Consider the following 27,643-nt stretch of genomic DNA (forward strand, 5'->3'; position numbering starts at 1 on the left):
ATCATATATATTTATTCTTATATATATATTTTTTAAATTAATTTCTATAATGGTAGAAAATTAATCCTTTTGGTTTAAAGTCGATCTTTTTTCGTTAATGATTGAACTATTTGGAAAAAAATTTATCTTTTTTCATACAGTATTTGGAAATTCAGAATTCTGTTTAAAATTCGTCATTCTTGTTAGAATCTTTTTTCGAGGATTCTATTATTTTATTAAAAATTGCTTTTTCTGCGAAAAATTAATTTATTTAAGAGAAAATTCGATTTTACCATTTTTTATAGAAAAATAATATTTAAAAAAAATGGATCCTTTTTTGTTAAAAATTTAATTTTTTGTAAACCGTCTTTTTCAAGTAGGAAATTAATCTTCGCGGTTGAAAATTTATTTTTTTCATTGAGGGTTCAATTTTTTTTTAATTCCTTCATAGTTAGTTAAAAATTAATGTATGTAAAATAAAATTGGATTATATCATTTATGCTAGAGAATTGATATTTGAAAGTAAAAATTGATCTTTTTCAGTTAAAAATTCAACCTTTTGTTTGAAAATGCACATATTTGGATAAAAATTCGTTATTTTGGTAAGAAATTAGTTTTCTTGTTTGAAAATTCATCTTCGTGATTAAGAACAAACTATTAAGTTGCACATTCCTTTTTTTTGTTAAAAATTAAATTCTTTAACTGAAACTTTAACAATCCCACTTTCGGTGAAACATTAAAATTTCGAATTAAAAATTGATATTTTTGTGTTGAAAATTCAATTATTTGTTTCAAATATCGTCTTTTTTATATAAAATTAATGTTCTTGGTCGAAAATGTTTCCGATTGTTTGAAAGATCAACTATGTATTACCAAATTCATCTATTTTGATAAATTTCAACTAATTTGTTGAAAATTCAATTGTTTGTTGCTAATTATTATTTCTTTTAACTAAAAAGGAATAAACCTATTTCTGGTTCTATATATTTATATTTTTAATTAAAAATTTATCTTTTTCAGTTCAAAATTCCACTATTTGTTTGAAATTTGATCTTTTTGATTGAGGATTCAGCTATTTTATTAAAAATTTAAATGTACAATGTTAGGATGAACAATTACTTTTATAATTGAAAATTAATTTTTTTTTAGTTGAAAATTCGTCTTTTTGGTAGAAAATTAATTTTCTTTGTTAAAATATTATCTTGTTTATTGACGATTCAACGATTTTCCTAATTTCTTTGTTTGTTAAAAATTCATATCTTTAAGGAAATTTTTTATTATATCATTAATGGTTGAAAACTGATAGTTTTTTGTAGAGAATGAATTTTATGGGTAAAAATGAGTCTGTTTTTATTCATTTTAACATAGATATCTAAATTCGATTTTTTGTCTTATATGGGGAAAAAACGTCTTGCATAATTTACTATAAAAAAAATTTTATCGCTCAAGATTCTGATAAATAATGTATAGAACCTGCTTGATTTTAAGTTAATTTTATCTTATTCTAAATAATTTTTATAATATTTACTTGGATTAAAAATTATTTTAGTTGAAAACATTTAAATCTGTATGAAGTCTCTTACAGTTTATAAAATTAATTTTAGTACAGACAGATTATTTAAAAAATGACAAAAAAGGAGTAAAATAATAAAAAATTTAATATAATTACATATAAGTCACTGGAAAGATAATTGGTGAACAACTTTTGCGATTTAAAATTGTTTCATTAAATAAAAAATTGATGACAAAACTTTTCCGACTACATTCGTATGCTTTTCTCATCAACTGTACTTCCTTAATATAAAATAATTTTTTAAGATTACTGCAAGATTTATCAATAGTTCTTAATAAAATTAAACGATACTTAAATTTAAAAATAAGTCATTTTCATTTTTCATTAGTACACAACTAAGATATTAATAAAAAAAATAATGCTTCCAATTCTAAAACTGCGTACCTACAAGATATTTCGTACTTTTCACAGATTGAATAAAACTCGTTGATGAAGGCCACCATTGTGTGCCGAAACGTTTTAACCAACTTAATTAGTTTCAATTCACCTGACCCTAAAGCCAACAGCTTATATCAACAATTTCTACAAAATTCTGTTATTTATTTTTAAAAATTTCTTTGATAGAAAATTAACCCTTGTGATTGAAAATTAATTTTTATAACTTCTACTGTTTGGTGTTAATTTCATCTGTTTTAGTTAAAATTTGAAATAATGTGTAGAAAACTTCGTTTCTTTTATTGACTATTAACTTTTATAAAATAAAAACTGCATTATTCTATTTTTGTTTCAAATTTGATATTTTTTATTGAACCTTGATTTTTTTTAATTAAAAATGGAATTGTTTGTTTGAAAATTGATGTATTTTGTTGAAAATTGGTGTTTTTTCTTAGAAGTAGAAGACTTCTTCTTTGAAAATTCATATTTTTTATTGAGAATTTAACTATTTTGTTGAAAGTTCCCTTATAGTTAGTCAAAAATTAGTGTATGTAAGCTAAAATTGGATTATACCATTTTTGGTAGAGAATTGATATTTGAAGTTAAAAATTGATCTTTTGCGGTAAAAAATTCAACTATTTATTTGAAAATGCACATATTTTGATGAAAATTCGTTATTTTGGTAGGAAATTAGTCTTCTTGCTTGAAAATTCATCTTTGTGATTAAGAACAAAACTATTAAGTTGCACATTCTGTTCTTTTTGTTAAGAATTAATTTCTCTAACTTATAATTTAACTATCCCACTTTTGGTGGAACACTGAAGTTTGGAATTAAAAATTTATATTTTTGGGTTCTTGGTTGAAAATACATGTATGTGCTTGAATGTTCAACTATGTATCATCAAATGCATCTATTTTAGTAAAATTCCAATTAATTTGTTGAAATTTAATTCTTTGTTGATAAATATTAATTCTTTTAACTAAAAAAGAATTATCCTATTTCTGGTTTTATATATTTATATTTTTAATAAAAAAATTAATTTTTTCATCTGAAAATTCGTTTTTTCGGTAGAAAATTATTTTTCTTTGTTAAAATCTTAGCTTGTTTATTAAGGATTCAACTATTTTCTTGATATTTTTTTGTTTGTTAAAAATTAATGTATTCACGGGAAAATTTCCATTATATCATCTTTGGTTGAAAACTGATAGTTTTTTTGTAGAGAATTAATGTTATGGGTAAAAAATTAATCTGTTTTTTATTATTCTTAACATAAATGCCCAAATTCGATTTTTTTGCCTTAAATCGGAAAAAAACTTGTTGCATAATTTACTATAAAAAAAGTGTAAATCGCTGAAAGATTCTGCTATATAATGTGTAGAACCTGCCTGATTTTAAGCATATTCTATTTTATTTTAAATACTTTTTATAATATTGTTCTTGCATTGAAAATTATATTATTTCTTAAAAAAGATTTGTTTAAATAGAAAATTAATCTTTGTGATTGAAAATTCATCTTTTTTGTTAAAACTTTTACTATTTGGTCTCACGTTCATCTGTTTTAATTGAAATTTTAAATAACCTGTAGAAAATTTCATTTTTTTAAAATTGGATATTAACTTTTATATACTAAAAACTGAATTATTCTATTTTTGTTTAAAATTTGACCGTTTTTGTTGAAACTTGATCTTTTTTAGTTAGAAATGGAATTATTTGTTTGAAAATTCCCGTAATTTGTAGAAAATTTGTGTTTTTTGTTAAAAATATAAAACTTCTCCCTTGAAAATTCATCTTTTTGATTGAGAATCCAACTATTTTATTGTAAGTTCCTTTTTAGTTGGTCAACAATTTTTCGCCGACCATTGGGTGATAATGAAAGTGCCCGTACATAAACCTGAAAATAATTCATTCAATCCTACATTTCTTAAACCATATATTGGTTAAAAACACATAAAACATTGGAAGCCTACATATTTTATACGGCTGTTTTGTGTTGAAGGTAAAGTGCAAGAAGTTTAAGGCCATGTGGTGAGTGTAACAGCTGATCAAGTCAGCCCTAAGATCAATATTTTTTCACTAATATTGAAAAATAAAAGTTTAAATAACGCGGAAATTTTGTTCGGGAAATGTTGATAAATATTAAAGAACCGTTTGTGGCCTTGCAAAGAGTTGGAGGAAGAAAAAAGTTTATTTATGCAAATAATGATTATCGACGGACACATTTAGGTTTTACAGCAGAATTTTGACTTTTAACTTTCTCTGGCGGTAATCATGCAATCTGTTTTACCCACAGACCCCTAGAAGTTCGAAGTTGTCCACTCGCTGCGCTAGTGCTGCTTTGACACAGCTGATACCAGACTGATACGTATGTCAGACCAAATATGTTTATTTGCATTTCAAGTGCAAACATTAGTTTTTGCATTATTGGTGCATAATGTTCGTGAGCAATTTTTGTTTTGTCCCACTTTGATAAATATAAACCTCATAACTAGCCCATTGACAACATTGCAAATTGCTTGCAGGGTTTGAGGACAGCACGGTCGGTATTTCTCCAAAATAGAAATTAAAAAAATTAACTTTTTTCACTATTCTAATTATTTAGGACCAAAGACAAATTCTTGCATGCCTTCTATTTATCGTGCCAAATTTTTAACGCAATATCTCATTCCACGTGGACGTAAGTTGGGAAAGAAAACTTCCACTGGTATTTTCTTCAAAAAATAATTTTTCTAAAAATTGTCACCTGAACAAAGCAGAGACATGGTCTTTATTACCACCTCTTTCATTTCCCAAACTTTCAGAGCGATAACTCATTTCGTTTAGACGTAAGTTGGGAAAGAAAAATCGAAGACCAGGTTTGGTCACGTGACTCTCTCGTCACATGGCCTTAATGGTACTATTCTGATACTAAGTAAAGTTAGTGTAACATTGGTGTATTTTTAGTTATAAGTTCATGTTTTAGTTATTACTTGCATTCAATTTAAACATTAACATTAAGTATTATTTCGGTGATGCATGTAATTTTTTATAAAATTTCATTGCTGACATAAAATGCGGTAGCAACTTATGGAAATTTTGAGCTTAATATTACATTTTGCAATTCAAGAGCGAACTGTTCGCAGTTAATAAATTTATCAAAAAGAAGTAGGATGAAAACATAAAAAGCTATTTTTTATTTTAATCCTTATTAAAATAGTTTCTGTTTTTTCACTAAAAAATTTATAAATTTGAATGAAATTTTTGTGAAATTTGTATGAAAAATTTCAATAATTTTGAATGTATTTCAAACACGCAGTATTTTTTCGTATTAAGAAAAATGACTAAAAGCTTGACTTTCATAAAGTTTTTGTAGTACATTTTCGTAACTTTTCATAGCAAAAAATAGTATTTTATAGAATTTTGTAGATATAATAATGCTTTACATTAAATTGGCAAAAATTATCTAATTCTGCGACCAGCAGTTCGCTCTTGTATTCTTAAATTAATTCCTAACCTCAAAAAGTTGTTATCGCATTTTACACCAGCAATGGACTTTAATAACAAAACTTAGAACAAATTCCATGCTTCATAGAAATATTACTTAATGTTAATGTTCATAGTAATAACAAATAATAGCTTAAACATTAACTTGTAATTAAAAATATACTAACCCAACCGATATAAATCTCAGAGTATATGCTAAAGATTCTCAAGGCTCTGAGAAGCTCCGAGAAATTCTCCGCAGGCACACAGGTATATATATTTAATGGTCCAGATAGCTCGTTTAAATTCTTTGAAGGCTTTAAAATATCCTTTCCAAAATTAAAATGAAAATAGTTCATAGATAACAAGCAGAGAGGCTTAAATTGAAATAAGAATTCGATCATAAAGAACAAGCAGACGCCTGTATTGCGACGGTACGGGTGGCAAGGTGGTGGTAAAGGAGAAGCGTTGATTCGTATATCGACTTCGAATTTTGATTCGATTATTATTCCCAACAGCGATTCAAGAATACTTGCGCATGCTTGAACTGCGTGGCGCTCATTGGCTCTAGTTCGCGTACGTATTTAAAAAAGAAGTACAGACGCGCACCGTAGCCAATGAACATCACTCAAATCCAAGCAAGCGCAGATTACGATAGCTCCATTGGGATCATTAACTTCAAGAAAACACGTCTAACGTTCTATTTCTGTCTAACTGATGGTGAATCACGGATGCCTTTGTCACACGCGTGCAGCTATCAAAGAACGAGCAATCGTGACAATTTTTTCAATATTTTCCAATGCAGTCTAACCCACTGACGCCTCGTGTCACACGCATTAGTAATGAAATCGAGTATTGTGACAATCAAAATCGACAATATCGTTTGTTGATTTTATATTAAGGATTTTAAATAATTTTAAACTGGCTTAACAATTATTATATGTTAAAAAAATGTTGCGTCTCTGTAAATCGTAGAAAATTTATTATCTTTCGGGATAAATTATACAAAGTTGATGAATGACAAGTTTAGTAGTTTTAGTTCAAGATAAATGGTAATTATGGGAACAATGCTTTCTCTCTATAATCGTAAAAAGTTATTCTTTTCTGGAAATACTAAAGCAAAGAATGTTGACAGAAATATATTTTTAAAGGATGTTTGGTAATTACTTGAAAAATTTTTATTTGTTTAAAATATTTTTGTCCTATAAAGGGAGAAAGCCTATTATTTTCTGGAATTAATGACAAAATTAACGGATCTTGAGATTAATATTTTTTCTAAAGGATTTTTAGCTATTTTGTTAACAATTTTATTTTGTTTACCATGCTTTTCTGTAAATCGTGAAAAATTATGTTCTGTAATTAAAAACACATCTAAGGAACGTGTTCCAAAAAAATAACTTTGTACGATTCTAGGGATTACAAAAAAAAATACTTTATATTGGACCAATTCTAAACAATACCATTTTTAGCATGAATATGCTAAGAAACTGCTATTTTTTGCATCTTTCAGGAACAATAAAAGGGGATTCAGGATTTCAAAATTTAAGAAAACCAAAGGTTAATTTTAAAAGCCTGTGTGCACGGTTTAATGTTGACTAATTTTACAAAAATATAGAATATGTTTCTTCGAAAAGTGAGAAATACCGCGGGAGCTGGTGGGTCATCAAAAATCGAATTTTGCATGTATAATTGGACCACCCTAGTGTCGACTCACCTGGAAAACTTGGAAAACATTATTTTTTCATTTGAAAAAGTAGCATTATAATAATTAATTTAACAATCTTGTTGAAAATATGCCTTTTTTATTGAACTCAACTATTTTTTATTTAAAATTAAATTTTTTTTTGGTTGAAATATTATGTATTACATTTTTCGTTGGGAATGCATCTTATAATGAATATTGAACTACTTGGTAAAAAGTCGAATGCTTTTATCGAAAATTCTTTTTTGTTGTTTTTCTTGAGGATTCAGAAAAAAATCATCCCTTTAGTTGAAAATTTGACTATTTTGTTGACAATTGTTTTTTTTTTTTTTTTTGAAAATTAACTCTTTTAACTGAAGATTTAACTATTCTAGTTGAAACTCGAGCCATTTTCTTAAAGATTTGTTTTTTTTTAGTTAAAAATTTATCTAATCCAGTTAAATAATCTAATATTTTAGTTAAAACTCATATCTTTGGTTGAGCATTACATTTTTTACCTGCTGAGTTAACTATTGATTTTTTTTAGTTATGAATGCATGTATTTTGTGGAAAATTTATAATGTTATAATACGCCTTTTTAGGTAGAAAATTAATATCTTAGGTTCTGCATTAAGCTATTTACCTGAAAATTTAACTAATCAAAATTTTAGTTGAAAATTTGTCTTTTTTTGTAGAAAATTAATCTTCTTGGTTCGTTGAAAATTTAACTGTTAAGCCGAAAATTTATGTTTTTTCTTTTAAATTCGTATTTTTTGTTAAAAAATTAATCTTTTTGGTATAAAATCCAACCATTCTAATTAAAGATTCACAATTTTAGTAGAAAATTTATCACCTTAGTTTACTCTTTATCTATGTTGAAAATTCGGTCTTCAATGACAATTATTTTCTTAACCGAGAATTTAACTATTTCATTTTTGGTTGATAATTCATTGTCTATAGTTGGAAATTCGTCTTTTTTATATAAAGTTTATCTTTTTGGTTGAAAATTTATCTATTTTGTTAAAAATTAATCTGTTTTGGAAAGAGGTACAAGAATATATTTGCCTATACTGAGAAAACTGTTGGGATGGAACAACAAAAATGTTGTTGACTCAACAAAACAATTTTATTGCTCTTCGTGCAACAAAACTATTCTGTTGAGCCAACAACATTTCTTTGTCATCCTAATACAATATTTTGGTGGTTTAACAAAATTTGTTTGTTAACCTAACAAAATACTTTTGTAAGGTCAACCAAATTATTTTTTTGTCTCAAATAAATTGTTTTGCTGTATGCACAAAATAGTTTTGTCGGCGTTTCTAAATATTTTTTAGGTCAAAAATATACTTTTTGTTATAGTTTAAATTACAATTTAATAAATTAGTCAATGACTTTTCTACAAAGTAATTTTTTTACAACTGATTAAAGTTTTGAGAGCACAAAAATCGTCACATTATACTGATAAAAAATACCATGAATTACGGATAGCTGATTAAAAGTATGAAATAAAAATATTAAATGTACAGAATTAATAATAGGAATATCCTGATTTATTGTCCAGAATATGAAAATAGAAACATGTTTAATTTGATATAGGTGTATTATTCCCAAGTGACAAACGATTGTCCTTTTACATAAAAAATAATACATGATGTTTTAACATCATGTAACATCAATTAAATCAGAGCTGTTTATGACAATATTTTGCTGATACTTTATACCAAAGGAGAGTTAAAAAAATATTCTCTAGTTTTGCTCTCTAACTTCAGGTGGCAGACAAACTAGAGAGAAATAACCTGCCCCCAATTTGTGAACACCTGCATGTGGCCCCATTCCGTTATTAGGATGGTATTCGTCAAAGTAAAAGACGACTGGTACAGTAGAGATTTACCGGGAAATCATAAACAAATCTTTTTGAAGAGAGCGCCCTGAATTATATTGGATTTTATTTCATTATTTGCGGATAGCGAGTTCATTTAGATATAAGGCTTTCCAAAACTGAAGGCATTTCAAAAAATTTCCGCAAGATTTTTGCTATTGATATATGTTGACCTTTTTGCTTTACCAAGAACTAACGTATAAACGCCATAAACATATTTGCTTTCTAAAATGTCAACAATCTGGTAAGACTTTGGTGCTAAGTAGCAAGAACTATCTTCAAGGGTTTTTGTTCTCTTATAGTTAGTTTTTAATTCTGAGAAAGAGTTTTCCGATATTTCAAACAATGCTTCTATCTCAATTTTATCTTTTTTTTGTCGACGTATGCACTGTTTAACACTGAGATAACTTTACTTTTTAAATTAGATATTACAGTATTTTGGATGAATTCGTAAGTTGTATCAACAATATCTTGCACGTTTTCGCGCGTTAGGAAACTTTTACTATAAAAATGAGAGACATACGTCAACGCCGAATCTTTCACGAATCTCTGGTGCTCAGCAGGTGTCACATTATTAAAATTACCTGAAAGACTTTCATTATTAGGTTTTACGACTTGGGCATTCGCATCGCATTGGATGCTTTTTTGTTAAATGGGTTCTGAAAACATGAATGCTGTTGAATATTCTAGTACAATTTTCTTGCTTGCATATGCAGCCACTTTGACTATCATATTTGTGCCTTAGTTTTAAATGATGACTCAAACCGTTCACTTCGGAGAAAGATGATTCCACGGATTTGTAGCATAGATAAATTGCGATACCAATTTTTTATAGCAATTTTTCTCATATAAAAACTTCTTATAAATAAATAAAAAAGTCAATTTTTGATGAACAGCGAAGCATTCAGAAGGAAACTCAGATTAAAATCAAGTATTAATATTTTAAGTACAGAATTTGCAATTACAAACAAGTATCGTTGAAACAATACTCTGCGGAATAAATAGCTTCAAATTGCGTTCCTTTAAACAATCTTATAACACTAATTCTAATCGTATTCAAATGAGGAACAATTATACTTTCTAGTACTTCTTAACTTTGTACTTTCTTGTTTTAAGATATATTAAATTATATATTTTTGTTCGTTTCTATGTTTAATGAGTGAAGTCAAAAACCTAAAAAACACTCTTTGAGTAATCTCAGTATATGCTCTGTAAATTGCAGATACTTAGGCATACAATTTTTTAAACAAACTTTTAAGCCTAATATCAGTCAGTAATATATTATAATTTTTTTTTCTTACAAAAAGAAGTCAATGACTCAAAAATCTCAACCTATGCTCTGCAAATATGAAAATCTTATAAAAATACGCTTCTTTAAACGATATTTTAATCTTAATTTCTTATGATATCAGTCGGGTAAGGAACTGTATATTTTTAAAGTACTACTTAACTTTGTGCTTTTTTACCTTGAGTCACTTTAAGTAGTATTTTTCATCTCAGCCTGATTACAGCCTTAATATTCTTATCGTTTTCGTATATGTGTATTTTTCAAATTAAATCTACAATTTTTAAAAATGATAATATAAAGAAAAAGATAAACAAATTTAATCTTTTGGAAAATTTTTCTTACTGTTGTCCAAGGGGGTCAGAGTATAAGAACAAATGCGAAAGAAGGATGTCCGCCAGTTTTTGTTGTAAATTATCTGTAAATTCTCCATTATCACGGAAGGCGATAAGGATTAGTCGGCCATCAAATGACTTGTTTAATATTTCCTACAGATCCTACAAAGTAAATCGATAAATCACTTTTTAACATTGGTTATTAAATTTTACTTTGATAATATGAGGGATCAGAGCATAAAAAGATTATGCGGGAAAACTCTGATGAAGAAAGTAAGGAGATAATTCTAAAAGAATGTGGTGCAGAAGAGACGCTAGTAGACACATGGGAAAGAAATCGGTTAAGATATTTCGGGCATATTGAGAGAATGCTAAATAAATGACTAACGAAACAAGTGTATCAAGGTAAAGTAAATGGCAGCGTGCCCAGAGGTAGACCGCGGAAAGAATGGTTAGATTTTGTGAACGAGACCCTAGTTAGAAGAGACATCAGAAGTCACAGAAACACGAGAGTCTGCATGAAAAAATGCATGGACATAAAAGAATCTAGAGAAGTATGCCAGGACAGGAAAGTATGGCGGCAAATAGTTAATAAAAGAGTGTCAGTAGAGTGAATGACGCCCGAAACAAAAGACCTTGGCTACTAATGGACCCAAGTGGGGAACCTTACATACCGACTTTGTGAGGATCTTCACTTGGGGTGATTGCTAGAGAGATGGATCAGCAACCTGGGTCGGAGTAGTGTTGGGGAACGAACGTGTTATTTACATAAATAACACGAGAATTCTGAATCAGTCTGAAAATTCTCTATCCCTTCCACACATTACTCCTTTCCCCCACCAAGTGAGTCACGCCTACCCCGAACGGGGTAATGGTGTAATAAAAAAAAAGTAACATAAAGTTTTTCACGAAAAAGGGAGAAAATAGGGGAAAGATCAAAATTTTATTTTTACATTAGAAAAGAAGAAACAATCTTTTTATATCAAATTGTATAATTTGCGAATAATGTTAAATGATATTATATTATAAATATAATGATCATACTATAATTAATAATTTGAATATAAATTAACAAACACACTCTTCAATGCTCTTTAACTCAAATTAAAAATGGTTCAAGTATGACCTCCTAAAATGTTAAAATGTGTTCGCAGATCATGTCGCTAGATTTATATTTCATATTATTTAAAAGAATCTATTTAAGAACCCATAATGTTAAATTTGATTTAATTAAGACTGCCACCAAATTTTTAAACGTAATCTCTTGAAATTCTTTGTAATCTTTTTAAATAACTTAAAACCTTTGAGATTTGTCGAATTTTTTAATATCCTTTTAAACTATTGAATTCCCTTCGAATAATATTTTATTTATTCCCTAAAATTCTTTAGAATTTTTTTTAATTTTCTTGAAATCATGAAATCCAATAAAATAATTATAAATCCCTTAAAATTCCTTGAATTAAATTAAAATTTAATTTCTATGAAAACAAAACCCTTTTATTTTCCAACATTAAAAATATAATCTATTTAAAAATCCTTTGAACTTTTTTGTCCATCATATCTCTTGAAATTAAAGGAAATCCCTTTAAAACTTGGGAAATCTTGAAAATTCTTTCACATATAGAAGAGTCGTTTGAAATTCTGTGAATATGAATTGTATTAAAATGATTAATTAAATTTCTGTAAACAATGCGGTTTGGATAAAACACATTCTAATAATAAAAAGAACAACTATTTATAAATCGACAATATCACATTTTTTAATATTAAGAGTTATACAAATATTTGAAAAAAGTTGAATAATTTAATGAGTGATTAATTATTCCAGTTAGTCAGATAAGTTTGAAAAAAACTGATATTATCGTAATTTTAATATTATCATGAATGTCCACATTTTTTTACGGATCTGAAAATCTGAACTGTTTCCCTAAATATTGACAGTCACAGAAATATTGATAATTTAGACTTTTTTTTAATTTATAGCATCTAGAACTTGTCTAATATTACAAAATGAAAGTTGTTTAATTAGAAACTGCAATAAAAACAGCAACTATTTAAAATGTTTAAAGGTACTAAGTAAAACTGAGTAGGTTAATTATGGACATTTTAAAATTAATCACTAGGGCATGAAACCATATTTTTAAAAATTGGTTTAATTTTTTAATTTTAAAATGAAAAATACCATTATTTTATTTTATTGCAGGCTCAAATAAAAGCTTTGGTTTTTTCATTTAAGAAAAAGTAGTAGAAAGAAGTTCCTTTGAATTTTGATAAATCTTTACATTAATGAAATATTACATGGAGTGCATATTTGAAGAAAAAATATTTAACAGTTATTAAAAATTAGGCTTGAATTTGCTGAACTGGAAAATATCATAAAGAAAAATCCTAAAGATTTTAAAATTATATTGCAGATGTTGGTTTTTCGATCTACTGATTGTAAATTACGATTATTAAATTATGTCATTTAAAACTATTTTTTTTAATCTTGCAGAATATATGGTGTTGACTCAGATGTTAAAATTACAAGATTACAATTTAAAGTCGTAAAATTTAAATGTTTTAATTCGAATTGTTTAGATTTTCTTCTACAGTTAAATGCTGCGAAATTTTAAGTAGTAACATTTTTAAAATCTTCAATACAAAATTGTTCCTACTTAGAAGCTCACATTTACAAATTGATATACTTTTATCATATAATTTATAAAAAGTTTTCGAACACTTCTGATTTAAAATCGTCTAATATAACCATTTTAAAACTGTGTACCAATATTGCGAATAATTTTTTCTACCTGCAGCACTTGGTTCAAAAGAAAAATTATACCTATAGAAATCAAATGAAGAAAAAAGAATTACTTCTTCAGTCAGCTTACCAAAGTATCAAGGCTATCATAAAATTCTTTGCTACTAGAAGGAGTCCACTGCGTGTAAGTGGATTCGACTTCCTCTCCACCTTCTCGAAACGAATTTTTTGAACTTCCTGGTAGCGAATTCTCTAAATTCTTTCTTTGTTTCCCAGTAATATTTTCCTCACCTTTAGGACTTTTCTCTCTACCTTCGTTCTATTAAAAACATTAATTCCTATCGTTATTATCTGTGTTAATTTTTTTCAGAAACCTTTTCATATTTTGTTTACAAATTTAGTTTTTTTTTCATCTCCTTATCTTAAGAACGTAAATTTGAGAACAATGCAACCAAAAACTATAAAGAATGAAAAAGTACCAGCAACATGGAATCGTTATCATCGCCACCTTCAAACAATTCAGTTCGTGATTTATTTGATACTTTCTGAAGAGAAATATTATTCTGATTCGATGTTGAATTGGTGATACATTTTCCGTTTAAAACGAGGTAATCTCGTAGCTTTCGTGCAAATTTTATTTGTATTCCAAGCACTTCGTTTGCCAAGAGTTTTTCAACGAAAGTACGATCAGGCGTGAAAGCCTCAAACGCATCTTCATCAATGCCATGCTCTGCGAAAAGAAAGATAAAATTGTCTACACTCTAAGATAAATGGACAATTAAACTATTTTATTTACGAGGTATCAAGTATCAAAGTATCAAGTATCGAAGTTTTAAAACGACGGGTCGTGTTATCCATAAGGTTTATTCACTCACTTGATTAGTTTAAACAGCACGTTTGACGAAAAACTGCTCAACAAAATAGTTTTGTTGCGAATACTAAATTTTTTTCTTAGTGTATTTTCGTGAAAAATCTCCTTGTTTCCCCTGTTTTTGCAGGATGTTTACACTTACCTGGAAATATATTTTTTTCAACATTTTATTATGCTAAATATTGTCTGAATTTGAAGTATATGAAGATAAAATAAAATTTTGTTTAATTCAAACTTATGTACTTTTTAACTCATTTTAGGCCTTTTCAAGTTTTTAGTAAACACCAGCGTAAATCAATTTTACATATGAATAGTAAATACTGTTTTGCAAATGTAAATATTTACAAGAACTGAAAAAAAACATTTCTAATAAACGTGGAAAACCCCTATAATTAACCCTGAGTCATGGTTCTAGAAATATATAAGTTTTATTTTCATTGGACAACTGTACTTTTTTTTTAAAGCGACTCTCTTTTGAAGTATAAAAATTTAGAATCAGCTGTCTATATACAAAGTTTTTAAACATTTCCAAATATATATTTTAGTTTAGTTGGTTTATATTATAATTATATGACAGGAGGAAACATTACCAAGGAAAAATTGTGGCATAATTGTTGACTTGGACTAACTCGAATTAAAATTAAAATACCATTGTTCTAAATTCTGAATGTTTTAGTATTTTTATAAATAACTAGGAAATAAACACGCGCACTATGCGCGAGCTTATTACTTTTCTTCGCCCCGAAATTTCCAAATTAAAACAAGATTGTTGCATTTAGATACATGTTATTTATTTTCTAAAATAATATAAAAGAAAAGCTAGGAGAATATTTTTATCACTTATGAATTTCGATATTTTGCGTTCAGAATTAGTATATAATATTTTTTAAAAGCATGTATTTTTGTTTAAAATTACCATTTTCCGAAGAAAAACACTAAAAAAAGCCTGACGAAGTCCAAAATTTCAAGTTGGTTCTCTTTCTAAATCCAGTAATGCTTTCCAGCTTTCAAGATAAATTAGTTTTAAAAAGGTGAACAGTATAATTAATATTTTGAGATAAGTGGAAAATTAAATCTAAAATTTTCCATAAAGTCACTGGTCATAAAATATTCTAAATTCAATCGCAAATATTTAAAATATTGTTTATATATGTATTTCGTATCATTCGTATGGTGAACGACAAACCACCTTAAGGAAATTTAAACAAGTAGGTTTTTAGAACAATAGAAAATACGGTTGCAAGAATAATCTATTTAATTTAATATTTTTGCAACATCATCTAAAGTCTTACGCATGTGTATAGCTAGAGCTCTTTTTTCAAGATGGTCTTTTTATTGTTTTTTTTTGTTTTTAATTGAAAATATGCTGAATTTTCTGCACCTGGAGACGGGCTACGCGCCACTGGGAGCATACCCATGGTGAACCGAAAACAGGCGCTCAGCGTTTCTAAGTGTATTTCAATTTAAAATGACAAGAAAAAACAAGACAATTTTTCGAAAAAAGAGCTCTATCTATGTGCATGTATAGGCTTTCAGATTACACTGCCGTGCAAAAGTTTTTGAGCACCTCTTTCTTATGACTGAATAAATTCTCTTAATTTTAAATTATACCACAGCTAAAAAATTTTTTCTTCAAAGGGTTGATTGCTCTAGACATTATGTATAAAATGAACCGAGGGCGAAGCCACTTTATATAGTTTTTAAGTATATATTCATAGCATAAATTATCAAATAATTTTCAAAATAATCAACATTTTTCAATGTTCTTGGCATCATTTTGAAGCTATTTTTCCCCATATCACAACGACTAGAATTTGTACCATAGAAGGAGGTAAGATTTAAAAACATCTTATCTGTAGGCAAATTAGAATAAAAATTAAATGAATATATATGTATATTTTGAGGAAATTACATAGAAAGTTCATAATTATATGTTTCATATATTTTATAAAAATATTTTTGTTACCAACAATAATATTCTTGTAATTTTTCCCACTTTTTTTTTACGAATTCAAGTTATTTCAATTCGATAAGTTTTTATTATTACGATTTATACTCAGGCCCGTTTTGTCTACCAATCTTCATTTTATAATTCCGCATTTTAATAACTTAAATAATGTACTTTATCACTTTTTATTTCTTACAAGTGACACGCAACTAACCTGACCGGCGAACGGCTACACTGACAGTGACTGCGGTAGGTTAAATTCGCGGAATTTCCGGTGTTCCACTCCGCCCTATGCAGCTTGTTGCATCTCGCCCCCAAAGACAATTTTGTTTCAAATCCGTAATTTTATTTTCTAAATAATTTATAATTAAATTTAATGTCAAGATCAGAAAATTTAAACTTCATTTCTTTAAACTCTTGTAAGGGAAAAGGGAATAAGAACATTATTAGTACATTATTTTCTCTCGAAAATAACACCATTCCTGAGTTCTGAAGTACTAAAAATTTTCACTTAATTTCTAATACAATTTAAATAAAATATAAATTCTTTTTGCACTTTCTTCAATTCATTAGACTTATTTTTATTTTATAAATTAATATCAAACTTGAAGTGTGAATATTTTTCCAGCTATATTATCGTTTTAGTTCACCCGCCAGGATTGTCACGCCCCACCTTCCCCTATTTTTCCCCAAATTACTTGGCCAACGTTGATTTCACCTATTTATGTAGTTTCTAGAAAACAAAAAGCCATTCACTTGCGGTTGAATGGGTTTTGATGACTTCTGATTTGCGTATCTGTCACTGAATTCCAGATTGCCACCCATTGGTTAGGCTGAATTTTGAATGAGAACATGACTTTTATTAATAAGCAATCGTATTTTTTTCTGACACCCATTCAGCAGCGATTATGAATAGGTATTGTCTGATTCAGGAACAATTGTTATATTAGAACAGTATTCATTTACATTAAAATTTTTTAATATAAATAATTTAAATTATTTGCTAAAAAATAGTTACATTGACCACTTATTTAAGCAAATCCTGACATACATAGTCTTCTTTTATTTATATGCCATTTATTTTCAGGAATTTTAATTCATTTTGTTGAACATTTTTATCAAGTGTTTGTATCACACCATATCTCAAAGTGACAAGTTAATAACGTACAATATTTAGGTTATGAAACTTCACATTCACCTTATATCAATCTTAAGGCCATGTGATGAGTGGGTCACGTGACCAGATTTCTACCTTACCATCACTTTTTTTCATTTCCCAACTTATTATCATACGAAACGCCACATCGAGTTGAAAGTTTGGGATACTAAACAAGAAGCACTAAGAATCGTGGGTCTGGTCCTAAATTTGTATAATTATGAAAAAAGTTTTTTGTTGTAAATAATTTTTTTTTCTTTCTTCATAATTATTAAAATTTAGGACCAGGCCCACCTTTCTAAGTTCTTCTTATTTATTATCCCAAATTTTCTTCTCGATGTGGCACTTCGTGTGAAAATAAGTTGGGAAATAAAAAAGTCAGGGTAAGGTGGGAATCTCGTCACGTGACCCACTCGTCACATGGCCTTAAATTCACAAAAACTATCACTGACATTTTATTTTACAAAAATTATCTTTTAAAAAAATGTGGGAATTTAAATCCTAAACATTTGGATGTTTAGGATGCAAATAAATAGATATGAGCGGCTTGCGCAGTTTGTTTCTGGTATGTGCACTCCTTGCAGCCATTATAATGTGCACTGACACTGAATAAGTGAAAAGCACAGGATAATTTACTAAAATTATTGTAAAAAGGGAATTACAACTTCATAATTATTTAATTAGAAATAAATTGTTGCATCAATTATAATAATTACAATATTATTTAATTTGAAATTCTACAATTTTTGTTTGATTTACATTTTCCTATTCAAATTTATTATTTCATACTACTCATTCCAAACAATTACTTTTTTAAATTGTAATCTTCAAATTTGGATGAGATATTTTAAGCCCACCATTTCATATTGAATTTTAACCCATTCATGCGCAAATTAGTGAGTCGTAGAATGCTCATAGGAATTATTTCAGATTAATCAGTCTCATTTAACTCTATTCACTGAGTATTTTAACGAATGTGGTGTGACAGATTTAAAGCACCGCGCACAGGTGACAGATTAAAAATGTGGTCAAACGATTGGATCTTCATTCCTTCAATCTGCAAATGACAGATATACAATTAAAACCGACTGTTCTTTTTTCCTGGGTTGTACTTGGCAGATTTATTGCATTGCAAATGTTTTTGATGAGATTCATCCTTACATGATAAACTCACCACTCCTTTTGTTTTTTGTTGCAGTGGCAAGTTTCCTGATAAACGTCTTCACTTCAAGAAAAAACTCTGATATTCTCTATTTGCTGTTGAAACTGACCCACGGTAAATATTCACCATATCTGCAAATGTTTGTAACCCACTGACTTTTGAAGTAGCAGATTTTTAGAGACAGAGTGCAGATAAATATTTAACTTTAATTTGGGGTTAGATTCGATGCGAAAAAAATTGTAAATGCGTACAATTAAGAATAATTCAGGAAATTATTCTGGTAAAAAAACATTAGGATTAAAATAATTTACATACGACCTAAGATTAACAAACAAAAATACTGATTGTTTTTTGTAGTCTGGTAATTTAACAAAGTGATCTCAAAATGATGCACATTTAGAAATGAGTGTCGTCTTATTAATTTCGACTGAAACGTGTCATTTTTTGTCAATGATAAAAAAAATAAGATACAAGTGCCTTATATTTAAAATACTAAGAAGCATGAATAATGCATACATCAATACTTCTGTTCTTCCTATTTTGCCCAGCCATAGATTTTAAGATTTTCGTTCTCCAACGCACCAAAGAATTATCATTATGATTTGTAATTTTTTTACATATTTTAAAGAATTGTCAGTTTAAACTAATCCAATGCTTGACAAAAGTTTGCTCAATAGAATTGGAAAACATTTAAAAAATTCAGTAATTAACAAATTTTAAAATATGGAGCGTTTTTAATTTTTCGAAATAATGATTTATGATAACGAATAAGGATTAATGGTTTCAAATCGAAAGACCTTGAGATTTTATTAAATACATTGCAGGATTTATAATTTAAAAATTCCAAACCAAACAAATTTATATTACATACAATTGTAAAAATGACAATATTACAACTGGAATTAGGATGAATTGACATTATATTACTGCTAATTAAAAACGTACAAAATTTTAAAAAATAGTTGCAAGCTATTCAATTTAAATAATTTTCATTTCCAAGACATTAAAATTTGAAATTTTGAAACTGGAAACTAAATTGAATGCTTCAAAGTCCAATCTTTTGAAATTCTATAATTATGAATAATTTTAACACAAAAAAGTATTGCTTAACATTGAAATTAATATCAATTTTTCTAGGAACAAAAAATAAAGTCACCGTCATTTTGTATTTTCGATAAATCTCGTAATTTCAATTGGGGAACATTTAAAATAAAAACATTTATACTATGGAACGTTAAAAATTAAACGAATCTGGATTTAATTTTAAGCTGACAAAAATTATAATTAACTTCTAAAAGGGACAAGTTGAAAATTCAACGCTCAAAACAAAAATTCAGAACTCTAAAATTGCAACCCTTCAAAATTAAAGAAGTGATTCAATTACTGAGGTATCAATTTCAGATAAATTAATTTAAATTTATTTACACTATCAACAATACATTTCCTGAGTTCTTAATTCAGATATTTTTCTATTTTAAATTAATTTTGTTCAAAAATCCTTAGCTAAAAGTCCAACAATTTTGAGATATTACATTTAAAATTAAATATATGTATATATATAAGATTCATATCATTCCAATTTTCGAGATTGCATAATTTTGAACCTTTCAATTTCCAATTTTTTTTAATAGTTAAATTCAATATTTTCAATATTTTCCACATCTTCGAATGAAAAATAATTCAAAGCATTTAAAATTGAACAATTTAATTTTTTAATTAAATAATTTTTATATTGAATGGATTCAGATTAAAATTGCGCAAATAAGTAATATTGCGATTTATTGACGGTTTTTGAAAGTTTTTTTTTTTTGATGATCATTATTCGGTAATTTAATAATAACCAGTTATTTTTTAACTAATATTCGATTGCTTAAACAATAATAATTTGTTGCAATATTTAAGAGTATTCTTAAAAACCAAAGTAGAGCATACAAATATTTCAATCTTTAAAAATGTAGAAAAAATTATGTAAACAAAAAAATTGTTAAAACATTTTAAATGTGTTTAAACATCTACGAGTATTGATAATAAACAACTTAGTACATAAAAATATTAAAATTTGTTTAAAATTCAGTGCGATAAAATGTTTCTTTTCGTTTTTTTAGGTAAAATATATACTTGAACAAATACCTATTATTCAAATAACTATTAAATTATTTAAACAAATTATTATTTAATTATTATCATTGATCTAATGACTTATAAAGTCTAGAAAATATGTTCATGTCGCGAGTTACCTGAAAAAAATATGGTAGGTAATGAAAATTGTTTAAACAAATAAATTCTTTGGGGCACATAGGAGTAGCTTAAAATTATTCAACCTCAAACTTTATGATTGATTCTTATTCTCTGACGAATTCTGAACAATATACTGAAGCACTGATTTATTTTTAACATATTATCGCGTGTTTAAATATTAGATCTACAAAAAGCTGACTTTTAATTATGTTAAATAAATTGACAATTGCAAAATGTTATAATAGAATAATTTCAGATTAGAATTCGGAAAACTGGATTTTTTTTAAATCAAAGGAATTTAAGTTGTATTATTTCTAATTAAAAACATTCAAAATTAACGAAATTTTGAATATATATAGTTTTTAATTTAAAGTGACTAAAATTTGACAATTTGAAATTATTTAAAACTAAATTAACTGTTTAACGTGAAAGTTTCTGAAATTCCAGGATATTAAATTGTGATTACATAGAAAAAATTATTATTTAATATTAAACTTGATTAGATCTCTAAGATCAAAGCATTAATTAACCGTCATTTTCACCATTAAAAATTAGAATTTTTTACTTTTAAACCTTTAAAATTGAATTATTTTATTAAAAAGTTGAAAATGAAGTTACAAAATTTTAATCATTCATATATTGAAGATTTTCAAATTAAAAGTTCATACTTTTAAAGTCAAACCATTTCGAATTGTATTGCGAAATTCAAATTTATTAAAGGGAAAAATTGAAAATTTCGCTTTCAACATAAAAATTCACAGCCTTAAGTTTTTAACCATTTGAAATTAGAGAAAATATTTAATTACTGTGTATATGGTATCAATTTCAGATTTTTAATCTTCATATTTTTTAAATTTAAACAACACAATTTTAACCTTTTTAATTAAAAATTTTTTAACCTTAACACTTTATTTAGAATTATTATTCATTCTTGAAGTCTTCTAATTAAAGATCTTTCAATTTGAGCCGATACATTGTCTTAAATCCTTAATACATTGAGATATAAAAAAAATCTACATATTCTTATCTCGCGCTGCAAGCTGCTCGCGCTTCGGGCTCGGTCTTTGTACTTCCCCCACATTTGTGCACAGTCCTTCATAAATTTAGGGTCAAAGCATCAACCTTATTAATTTTGTGATTGTGAATTCTCCCTTGTTAACGCTCATTTGGACTTAACGAACACATTCTCGTCACTTATCTCGTGCTTCACACTCGATTTTGTCCAAAGTACGAACTTTTATACATTAAGTTGAACACTGTTATATCTAATGTGCATTAATCTTTTTTCATAACTACCATTAGATGGGTATCAATCCAATAAATGTATATAATTGCAATTTATAAAGTGCATTGATATTGAAACACATGTATTTTCATTGTCTTTCTTTTATAATTAAAATTTTATTGAACCTTGTGTCGTTTTCCAAAAATCTAATTTGATTATTTTCAATTTTATTTTTGACAATTCATACAAAGGGTATGCAGTCCTAAACATTAATTAAGAATAATTTTGTAGCTCTTTTTTAGGACATCAACTTTTGCTTATTTGTTTTTTTTCAGCTCGTGTTGTTTTTCCAAACATTTAATCTTTTAACTTTTAATATTGTTTTTAACTATTACAACAAAAAGTACGCGTCCTATCAAATGTATATTATATACAATGTACATTTGATAAAACAGAGTTGAATATAATGTAGTAAAGTTGGCAATTTGGAAAAAACCGAATGCGAAGCATGGGAGGTGTGATGAGAATGTGTTCGTTAAGACCGAAGGAGCTTTAACAAAAGAGAATTCACAATCACCAAATTGCAGTTGTCGATGCTTTTAACAGTAATTGTTATGGGCGAAGTAAAAAGACCAAGCGCGACGCAGATACATTATCTAGAACGAAGCCCAAGATGCAACAGACGCGCGCTCACACTTTCCAGCGCAGCGAGCCTCACGCTTTTATGTTGAGTATTAAATTTTCAATATTTCGGAATATTTTTAAATAAAAAATTATTCTATTGTAAAGGATCGTGCAATCTTCTCAATTTTATAAATTGCGTTTTAAAAATTGTTTTCTGAATTTCGAAGAATTAAAAAAAAAAAACAGAAAACATTGTAGGTTTAAAATTGAAACCAAACAATTTAGAATATTTGAATCTGAAATTAATAAATCTAACGCTAACTGAAAAAAAATTTTATCTGATTTCAATATTTCAAATTGCATAATTTTAAGTTTTTAAATTTGAAATAGGTTTATATTTATTTCTAAAATTATTAAATTTAAAAGTGAATATCAAGGCAATCAGACTGAAATTATAGAAATGTTAAAGGTTATAAATATGATCATTAAGTCTCATATCAGGCAGTAACAAGTTACATTTAAGGTGCGTAGATGGATTTTTTTACTGAAAAGTTTGATTTCTATTAAAAAAATCACTCTTATTTTTACCGTTCTAAATTGAAGAATCTAGAATATCGTGAAAATTATTCAATGCAAAATTGAAGCGTTAAAAATTCAATCATTCTGATAATAATCTTGAAACTTAATTAGGTAAAAATGATTCAAATCCAAATAATGCATCATGATTTTAAAAATGTAATAATTTAAATCTAAAGTACATGATTAATAACTGGAATGTGAAGGAGAACAATCGTACAAGACAATTTTGTAATATATCAGACTGACGAGTATGTACTATTAAACCGTTACAGTGACACAATAGAAAAAATTGAAAAACTAAACGTTCGAAAATGAATCCCAGATTATTATATAATAATATTTATAATAATAATAATTTTGAATGTGCAAAGAATGTAACTCTTATCACAAATTGCAAAATATGAAACAAATTTACATAATTGTAATTAGGATTAGTAGCGAGAGCCCTGTTTTAAATTAATAAACGTTTTATATCACGAAAACGATACAGTTTGTTTTATTTTCTTATATTTTCTTGTTCAATAAATCTGCAGATGCAGAACGAAAAGAACGCAGAAAAAGATGAGTCAAAACTTCTTGTCACTCCTAGTCTTATTTCTGGAAGCATGGAAGATTCTGGATCTGATACCGTCGATAGCTCGAACCGACGCAATTCAAAATCGAGAAGCCGGAAGTTCTTATCTTAATCATTTCTAATTTCGGTTTAAGACCATCTGAAGTACCACATGATACCTTGGCGTCTTAGCAACCCTTGGCGCGTTTTTTTACTTGGCGACCCCTAGTAGGTATACCAGAAAACCCCAGGAGTGAAAATTTTTAACTGTACGTAATATTGCGATTTATTGCCACTTTTTAAAAGTTTTTTTAAAAAAATAATTATTCGATAATTTAACAATAACCAGTAATTTTTTAACTAATATTCAATTGCTTAAACAATATTAATTTGTTACAATATTTAAGAGTATTCCTAAAAACCAAAGTAGAACATACAAATATTTCAATCTTTAAAAATGTAGAAAAAATTATGTAAACAAAAAAATTGTTAAAACATTTTAAATGTGTTTAAACATCTACGAGTATTGATAATCAACAACTTAATACATAACATTATTAAAATTTGTTAAAAATTTAGGGAGATAAGATGTGTTTTCTTCTTTTTTTTTTTGAGTAAAATATATACATGAACAAATACTTATTATTTAAATAACTGTTAAATTATTTAAACACATTATTTTATTTTTGTCGTCGATTTAATAACTCATAACGTCTAAAAAATATGTTCATTTCGCGAGTTAACTGAAAAAAATATTTTAATAAATCAAAATTGTTTAAACAATTGAATATTAGTTTTAAAAATGACTAGATATTTCTAAATTACCGATTAATGATTTTCGTAAACTTTTAAAAATCGTCAATAAACCACAATATTACATAAAATTCAAATTTATCACTCATGACATTTACTTTGGGGCACGTAGGAGTAGCTTAAAATTATTCAACCTCATACTTTATGATTGATTCTTATTCTCTGACGAATTCTGAACAATATACTGAAACACGGATTTATTTGTAACATATTATCGGTTTTAAATATTAGATCTGCAAAAAGCTGACTTTTACTTATATTAAATAAATGGAAAACTTCATGTTCTTTGCGCCACCTCTAAATATTAACCGATTTTGCTGAAATTAGGAGATTTTTTGGGACATTTAAACAAAACTGGGAGGTGAGAGCAGAGGAATTGAAAAAAAAATCCACCATGTATAAATAAGAACCACACTTAAGTAAATATTATAGGATTTTTAATTGTTAAACTTAAAATTTGCAAAATTTTTAAATTTGAAAATAAAAACTATTCTATTTTAAAAGTTAACAATTCAAAGTGTTTGAATAATGAAGAGTTACATTTAAAATTTTTTGAATTTTGAAGATATAAAATGAAAAATTATTCAATTTTAAAGATTTATATTTTAGAGGTATGTAGTTTTAAACCTCTTTTTTAAGTTCAATTTTGAAGATTTTTAGTGAGAAATTTATTCAATTTTAAGCATTCAAAAAAAAATGTTCTCCATTTTTCATATTCACAATTGAAGATTCATTTGTATGGAATAATTATAGTTTCAAATTATGTGATTATAAGCGTTTTTTTGTTGTTCAAATATTGGGTTTAATTTTGAAGATTTATAATTGAAAATAATTCAATCTTAACTATTTACATTTTTACGATTTGCAATTTTATATTATTTAGTTTTTAAAATTTAATATCAAAGATTTATTTATTTAAACGGTGTATAGTTGTACATTATGTTATTTTGAACGTTTTGTGTGAAATATTCAATTCAATTTTTTCAATTTAAAAGATAAAATTCTTCAATTTTTAAGATTTTTAAGACTTCTTTCGAATACTTCAATATTTAAGATTTAAAAATTAAAACTATTCTATTTTAAAGATTTAAAGTTATAAATTCAAATTTATTCAGTTTCACAGATTTTCAATTAAACAATTTTAAGTTGTGACCAGTAAGAATGACACAATTGATATATTTGTTTTATTTTATTTAATAAGACATGACTGAAAATGGGCAAAAAATGTGTTACGTAATTTTTGGATAGTCCCTTATGTTATTGTAACAAGAAATTTGTATTATGTTATATATCAGGGCGTAGGATAAAATACAAATTACAAAAAATGAAAGACTACGAATTCCCATTCGTTTTCTTTGCATATAAAAAGTAACTGAAATATTTGGTAACTATAAAAATTTTTTTTTGGAATACTGCCAGATTTTCCCGGAAAAACAAAACAAAAAACGTGTTCGATTCATTTTAGTTAAAATTGAAAAGTTTCTAACTGAAAATCTTCCAAATTGAATGTAAATAACCGTTTAAAACTGCATACCTTTAAAATATAAATCTTTAAAAATTAATAATTTTCAATTCTACATTTTAAAAATTAACAAAATTTTAATTGTAACTCATTCATACTCAAAAACCTTGAAATTAAACAGTTTTTATTTTGACAATTTCCCATTGAAAATTATGCAAATTTCAACTTTTACAATTAAAAATTGTATAAGAGCCCTACTGGGGACAGAATTCATGAATCGAGCTCGGCTCAGCGCAGAACAATATCCAAGGATCGCTAAGACTAGGTATCATGTGGTACCATCAGATCGTCTTAAGCTCTAATTTCTATGATAAAAAACGGAAACTGAAATTTAATATACACTGCAAGTCCCATATAATAACAGTCTCGGGGGTTGTCTCGCCCTGGCCTTGTTACTACATCAATCACTTTGAAATGTAAACAGTACGGGCCGCCTAAACCGTTTCCAATTGGAATACATAATATTGCGTAATATACTCGACTGAGTACTCGCGAACTGCGGCTCTTTCGAGGCGAGAGTCGCAACCGTCTCTTACGCTGGCCCTTGAGAAACTGCGTGGGCTCGTAATTCTAAGTATTACAAAACCGGACCGTCTTCTATGGGACCTGGAGCGTAAAACAAGTCTAATCAGTGAATTTACCCTCACGCTTGAGATTCTCTTTTCAGATTGAGAAAAAGTAAAAAAAAGACAAAGAAAGTGGAAATTTCCACCTTGGAAGATCAAGAGATTGTAGTAGAAAAAGTTGAGGAAATAATTTACGAAGAATATGAAGAGGATACAGAAGCCAATACTTGGATACTTCCTAAAACTTCAATACCACCCAGCATGGCAGAAATTGTGTAATTTTTTACTTTTTAACTTTTTGTCTTAAATTAGATATTACGTCCAATTTAAAATCTTCACCGGTGAATCATGCTTTTTCTCGTATGCTTTCTCCAAAACCAATTTCCTGGTTCACTCCTTACAAAGGCGGATCAATATTCCTAGGAAATGGCCTATTGTAAATTGTAAAAATTTTCCTTAACTGCGACTAATTCAGGGTTGCTAGATTTAAGTTAATTTTAATTTAATTATTTGGCTTAAAATTCAACCATTTTTTTGAAAGGTAATTCTTGTTTTTTGCAAATTTGTCCTTTCAGATTGAGTTCAGCTCTTTTTGAATTAAAATAAAAAAACTTTTTTGTTTAAATATCAACTATTACCTTTTTCGGTGAGGAAACCCCTTTTCTCAAATTCTAAATGTTTTGTTAAAGATTTTGTTTTTCTGTAGAAAATTAAAAATTAAAAGAAAATTGATTCATCGGTATCTTGTTTATATAAATTTAATTTCAGTTAAAAATTAATTTAATTGGTTAAAAATGTGTCTATTTTTTTGAAAATGCGAGTTTTTTAAACTGAAAATTCGTTTTTTCAGCTTAAGATGTTACTTTCCTATTTGTTCATGAAAATTTATCTTTGGCTGTGAAAATTTTAACTTTTTTGTTGGAAATTCTTTTTTACATTAACATTATTATCCTGGATGTAAGGTTGTTTTCACATCACTGAAAACAATTTGAGATATGTATGGGGAAATAAAAAATTGGTCAGGCGAAAGTCAGGGAATTTCGAAATTGAGATTTTGTAGCAACTCTGTAACTATA

At 27.1% G+C, this 27,643-nt stretch overlaps 2 protein-coding genes across 5 annotated transcripts in view; both read left to right on the top strand.

The window, feature by feature from the left end:
- LOC117177495 (afadin- and alpha-actinin-binding protein-like) overlaps nt 1–23,746 on the top strand; it is a 166,176-nt gene extending 142,430 nt beyond the window's left edge. For 3 of the 4 annotated variants that reach the window (XM_033368235.1, XM_033368234.1, XM_033368231.1), the window contains exon 7: nt 18,484–18,964. In XM_033368235.1, coding sequence (XP_033224126.1) covers nt 18,484–18,529 — 46 coding nt within the window. In that variant the 3' untranslated portion in view covers nt 18,530–18,964. Of the gene's footprint in view, nt 1–18,483; nt 18,965–23,646 lie in introns of those variants that run through there. The other variant, XM_033368232.1, reaches the window with a different exon arrangement.
- Nucleotides 23,747–26,750: 3,004 nt separating this feature from the next.
- The window catches only part of LOC117177492 (protein CASC1-like), a 38,336-nt gene continuing 37,443 nt past the window's right edge, over nt 26,751–27,643 (top strand). The window contains exon 1 of the mRNA XM_033368228.1: nt 26,751–26,840. Coding sequence (XP_033224119.1) covers nt 26,829–26,840 — 12 coding nt within the window. The 5' untranslated portion in view covers nt 26,751–26,828. The remainder of the gene's footprint in view (nt 26,841–27,643) is intronic.

Source organism: Belonocnema kinseyi, chromosome 7, assembly GCF_010883055.1.
Source record: "Belonocnema kinseyi isolate 2016_QV_RU_SX_M_011 chromosome 7, B_treatae_v1, whole genome shotgun sequence".
Lineage (NCBI taxonomy): Eukaryota > Metazoa > Arthropoda > Insecta > Hymenoptera > Cynipidae > Belonocnema > Belonocnema kinseyi.